The sequence below is a fragment of the Harmonia axyridis genome, chromosome 1, assembly GCF_914767665.1.
Source record: "Harmonia axyridis chromosome 1, icHarAxyr1.1, whole genome shotgun sequence".
Taxonomy (NCBI): domain Eukaryota; kingdom Metazoa; phylum Arthropoda; class Insecta; order Coleoptera; family Coccinellidae; genus Harmonia; species Harmonia axyridis.
In genome coordinates this window covers 85,574,377-85,579,931 of record NC_059501.1, presented here as the reverse complement: position 1 = coordinate 85,579,931, position 5,555 = coordinate 85,574,377, and the positions used below count along the sequence as shown (strand labels likewise).

At 37.1% G+C, this 5,555-nt stretch overlaps 1 protein-coding gene across 1 annotated transcript; it reads right to left on the bottom strand.

Moving 5' to 3' along the window:
- Window positions 1-569: 569 nt before the first annotated feature.
- On the bottom strand, window positions 570-2,936 carry LOC123671674 (A-agglutinin anchorage subunit-like). The gene is made up of 3 exons (XM_045605633.1): window positions 2,733-2,936; window positions 1,446-2,651; window positions 570-1,047 (listed from the first exon to the last, which is right to left on the bottom strand). Exons 1-2 carry the CDS (start codon window positions 2,926-2,928, stop codon window positions 1,666-1,668), a joined length of 1,182 nt encoding a protein of 393 aa, XP_045461589.1. The 5' UTR covers window positions 2,929-2,936; the 3' UTR covers window positions 570-1,047; window positions 1,446-1,665.
- Between the last annotated feature and the right edge of the window lie 2,619 nt (window positions 2,937-5,555).

Sequence of the window (5,555 nt, the reverse complement as noted above, 5' to 3'; positions counted from 1 at the left end):
TTGAGACTTGATGCCAGATGTGCCCAGAAAATTGCTTATTGTTGAAGACCCTGGGCCTCTGAATTAAATTCTAAATGGGAATTTCGTTCTCATTAAACAAATGGAACTTTTTCTGTAAATGTGCCATGAAACCATGTTTCCCTCTTCGAGTTTAATGGTGTTACATTCATACCAATTGACGCTAGACAATAAGTATTTTTGATAATATTGTTAATTTAACTAATAAAGAATGTTACGCGTTACTTTATGAGCACACACAAAACTATTGTATTTTTGTCCACCCTGTACCAATGGGAATCCACATGTGATACATTTTTGAAATCAACTCAGCTAAAGTAATCGGAAAATTGAGACAAAATGGGAATGTTCCATTTAAAAAAATGACGGTGACGTCATTACTCGAAAGTAATTCACCCTGTATATTAGATTATTATTTCAGAATATGGTCAATTACAATAAAGAATCGACGTGTGTCAGGATTATTTCTTAAAATGGTATGTTTGGCTAAAAATGAATTTGTTCCTTTACTTTTCTTTACGGACATAATATCACCTTTAAAATAAAAATAATTTTCTCACTATTATTTATTATTTTCTAATGAAATAATTGCCCTTTGAGATTAATGAGAATGAAATGTATTTCTAACTAAAATGTAATGAAATCTTCTGGGATTAGCAAATTTTTGTGGGCATCCTAGATTTCTAGATGACGTTATTGAAATTCTACAAATACAATAACATCGTCAATCATTTTTCTCTGTAGAATCAACATCTGTTGAATTGATATAAGAAGTTATGTTATATGGGGTTGTATCTTCCGTTTCGTTATTTTGAAGAGAAGATATTGTAGTTAATGAACTTTCTGTAGTTTCATTTGGTATAGATTCAGAAATATTTGAATTTTCAGCTATACTTTCTGTAGTTTCATTTGGTATAGATTCAGAAATATTTGAATTTTCAGCTATACTTTCTGTAGTTTCATTTGGTATAGATTCAGAAATATTTGAATTTTCAGCTATTCTAATTGGATCCATTTTTCGTCTAGAATCTGAAAAAAAAGAAAAGATTAAACTCCTCTGAGTATTAAACATTAAATCACTGAAGATAATTGTAACCTCCATCACATTTGCAAAGCTGCTTGAAAATATCTCTTGGATTATTCTTGTTAATGCCACCAATGTAGATCCATCCTTTTTCTAACAGGTGCCTAGGTAAAACTGTACCAATACAGCAAGCTAATATTATATTGATTGTGACAATAACAGATATGATAATTATAAAGCATAAATCGTAACGTGAATAGTTCTTAGCCATGATACGACCTTGTATAATATTCTGACAATATTTATATTGTCACTGTCAAAACCATTATAAAATTTGCTTGTCTAGATTTGGCACTATAGTTCATGGAAATCATAAAGAAAATATTGATTGCAAAGGACTCACCTCGAGGTTAAAGAAGAGTGGAGTTGATATCTTAATGATACATGAAATAATCCAATAAAGTGCAACATTTCAGAATATGCATGTTCCATATCTTTCTGTATCGAATTGAAGAATCGCTGATGTACTCCAAGGAACTAATCTTTCAATCAAAATATACATACTTCCAATGAATAAACAGAGGAATGATAAATAACTTCAGTATGGTATTAACTCATTAAAATCAAAGGTTGGCCTCAAAGTGATTCTTGAGATCTCTTGCTAAAATGATTTTACTAGAAAATCCTTTGCGAGGTTTATATTTCGTCGTAGTAGGTATGCCACTCGTCGTAGAAGCTATAGTACTCGTCGAAGAAGCTATTGTGCTTGTCGTAGAAGCTGAGGTACTCGCTACAGAAGCTGTAGTACTCGTCGTAGAAGCTATAGTACTTGTCGTGGAAGCTATAGTACTTGTCGTAGAAGCTATAGTACTTGTCGTTGAAGCTATAGTACTCGTCGCAGAAGGTGTACTACTCGTGGTAGTAGTCACGGTCGTCAACGTAGAACTCTCACTACTCTTTGTCGAAGCTTCGCTACTCATTGCAGAAGTTGTGGGACTCGTCGTAGAATCTATGGTACTCGTCACAGAAGCTATAGTACTCATCGTAGAAGGTGGACTACTCGTAGTAGTAGTCACCGTCGTCCAGGTAGAAGTCTCACTACTCTTTGTCGAAGCTTCGCTACTCGTTGTATAAGCTGTGGGACTCGTCGTAGAAACTGTGTCACTCGTCGTAGAAGCCATAGTACTCGTAACCGAAGCTATACTACTCGTGGTAGGAGCCACGCTTGTCACTGTTGAAGCTATGCTGCTGGTTGGAGAAGGTATACCACTAATCTCATTTATCCCTTCACTCTTCGTAGAATCTGAACTCCTCGTCGTGAGGTCTGTATTTTTTGTAACCAAGTTCTCTTTGCTATAATTTTCATCTGGTTTTTTGGCATCTATTAATCTTCCTTCACTTGCACTATGTTCTGGTGGTGCCTGAGTGGTTTCGATTATTATTTGTTTTTCTGTTTGTGGTGGCTCAACTTTAATTGTTGTGACTTCTGGAGGTTTCTTTGTAGTCGTCGTACTTGTGCTCGTACTCGTGCCCTTACTCGTGCTTGTAGTTGGTCTGATAGATGTTGGATTCACACCTTTAGAGGTATCGGTTCCTCCTCCTACATTTCCTAAAGTAATTCAATTCGTATTATCAGAAAGACCAGAGTTGTATTCATTCTGCTGATTGTTATAATTATAAAAATACTCACTCTTTTTGCATCTACAGAATTCCATTTTGGTTTCGAGTGACATTTCTCCCAAATCTCCAATATACTGCCAACCCTCTTCCTTGAAATATTTTGGAAGGAAAAGCCCTATACCACATGCTAGGAAGAGGTTTGCTATAACTATAATAGTTATAGCAATCATACAGCAGATTTCTGTGGGGGTAAATTTTCCTGGCATTTCTATATTTGGATTAATGTCATTATTGACAGTGAATATGAGATGAAAGTATTTAAAGGACATTTAGCAATGTCTTTTCTTTGTTGTCAACTTGGAATTGTGAAAGACTGAAGACTCAGCGAACAAACGTGTATATGAGAATACGTTGTACCTACATACTTCTTTGTTAGTGCTTCAGTATTCTGCAGCTGAATCTGCAGATTTTTTTTGCTTCATCATGATAATTTTCATATATTGATATATATTTCACGAATGATAAATTATTCCCTCATCTACAAATTATTCCCCAAGTGATCAAACCTCATGTCGAGGCTGGTAACCCAACTACACGGATGTGGGTCAGTCATGGACGTCCATAGCGTCGTCGACGTTGGGACGCCTAGCGAACGCGATGAAAAACAGTAGACGTCGCTTCCGTGCTTGCGATTTATCACGTGACACACTCCGCGTACATTCCTCGTAGAGATAAAGTATATTTCATCGTCATTCTTCAGCGTTATTCAAGTGTCGTTTTTGATAACAAAAACCCCTGTTGATTGATAACGTGAGGCTTTGCCAGTTGAATCCGATGTGGGTTGGGAGATGTGGGGAAGATGACCTTGAAGATGAATCGAGGGGAGTATTTGAGATTGAATGTTTCCGATTATTTTTAGGTTTGTTCGGAGATTGAAGGTATAGGTCTATTGACTAAAAAGCAGTCTTTCGGAACTACCACCATTATATTTTAAGTTCTCTATTCCTCTGAGAATTCCCTCTACCATAATAAAGGGTGTTTTTTTTAGAGCTAAAGAACATTAAATTGCAATAAAACAACGATGGATTATTCGATTGACATGAATTTTATTTATCCGCAAGATAATCTTGTGGCATTACATTTTAAATATGATTTCTGGCATATGACCGCCACGGCTGGAACCGATGTAGTCCAAACTGGACGTCCAATTCTCGATGACTTTTTCCAACATTTGTGGCCGTATATCGGCAATAACACGGCGAATGTTTTCTTCCAAATGGTCAAGGGTTTGTGGCTTATCCGCATAGACCAATGACTTCACATAGCTCCACAGAAAGTAGTCTAGCGGTGTTAAATCACAAGATCTTGGAGGCCAATTCACAGGTCCAAAACGTGAAATTAGGCGGTCACCAAACGTGTCTTCCAATAAATCGATTGTGGCACGAGCTGTGTGACATGTTGCGCCGTCTTGTTGGAACCACAGCTCCTGGACATCATGGTTTTTCAATTCAGGAATGAAAAAGTTAGTAATCATGGCTCTATACCGATTACCATTGACTGTAACGTTCTGGCCATAATCGTTTTTGAAGAAGTACGGACCAATGATTCCACCAGCCCATGAAGCGTACCAAACAGTCAGTTTTGCTGGATGTAACGGTGTTTCGACATACACTTGAGGAGTAGCTTCACTCCAAATGCGGCAGTTTTGTTTTTTTACATAGCCATTCAACCAGAAGTGCGCTTCATCGCTAAACTAAATGAAATTGACGTAGTGCGCGATACGTATTCCGCACAAAACCATTATTTTCGAAATGAAATTGCACTATTTGCAAGCGTTGTTCAGACATGAGTCTATTCATGATAAATTGCCAAACCAAACTGAGAATAAATCACCTGACAGCTGTCAAATCGGTCCCCATCTCGAACAGTAATGCCAACTTAAAGTTATATACCTCGAAAAAAAACACTCGTTATAAGTTGTTAATTTTTAAGTTTTTGAAGACCCTACAGTAAATGAAACAATTGTTGTCTATACAAACAAAGAAAATTTTCAGCTTTATCAATAAGTCACTCCAAAAGCCATATACCTACTAAATCTCCCTCTGGCACTTTTCTCTTATTAACGGCCCACTTTTTAATTTACAGCCAAGACTACCATAAAACCGTGGGTATATATCTCTTCGGAAAGCAATTAGTATAAGGAGTTCCTGCTAGGTTCCTAATGGAACCGTAAATTTTCCGTCTAATCCTCCAACATTCTTATCTCAGTATCCGATTCAATGAGCGTGGCCCGTTTGATCCTTTATATCGAAATAAATATCGCAATAATGAGCCCGAAACAAAGGATTAGGTGGGGTGGAGGGATCCTTGTATCCGCCTGCGAAGGGCCAGAGCGAAAAGTTACGGCCTCGCTTGCAGAATCGGGATTGGCTTTGAGATGCGTTAGTAAATGATCCAGGAGCTTTGCAAGGCTCAAAATGGAAAGAGGGCTTGGGAATAATCTGATAATGGTAGTTAATGGTTCTTCGAAAAATGTATCAGCAACTGATCAGTGGAATATCAATATGGAATATTATCGATTCATAAGTTTTGCATTTCCTAATATCTCCGAATGAATGAAGTAATGGGTGTTTTTTTTCGAGGTATATAACTTTAAGTTGGCATTACTGTTCAAGATGGCGACCGATTCAACATCTATCACGTAATTCATTCTCAGTTTGGTTTGGCAATTCATCATGAATAGACTCACGCCTGAACAACGCTTGCAACTAGTACAATTTTATTTCGAAAATAATGGTTCTGTGCGGAATACGTATCGCGCACTACGTCCATTTTATTTTGTTTAGCGATGAAGCGCACTTCTGGTTGGATGGCTACGTCAACAAACAAAACT

Coding starts and splice junctions, on each gene's coding strand:
- LOC123671674 (XM_045605633.1), bottom strand. CDS start 2,928: ATGCCAGGAAAATTTACCCCCACAGAAATCTGCTGTATGATTGCTATA. Junction 2,652..2,732: donor ATTCTGTAGATGCAAAAAGA/GTGAGTATTTTT, acceptor GAATTACTTTAG/GAAATGTAGGAGGAGGAACC.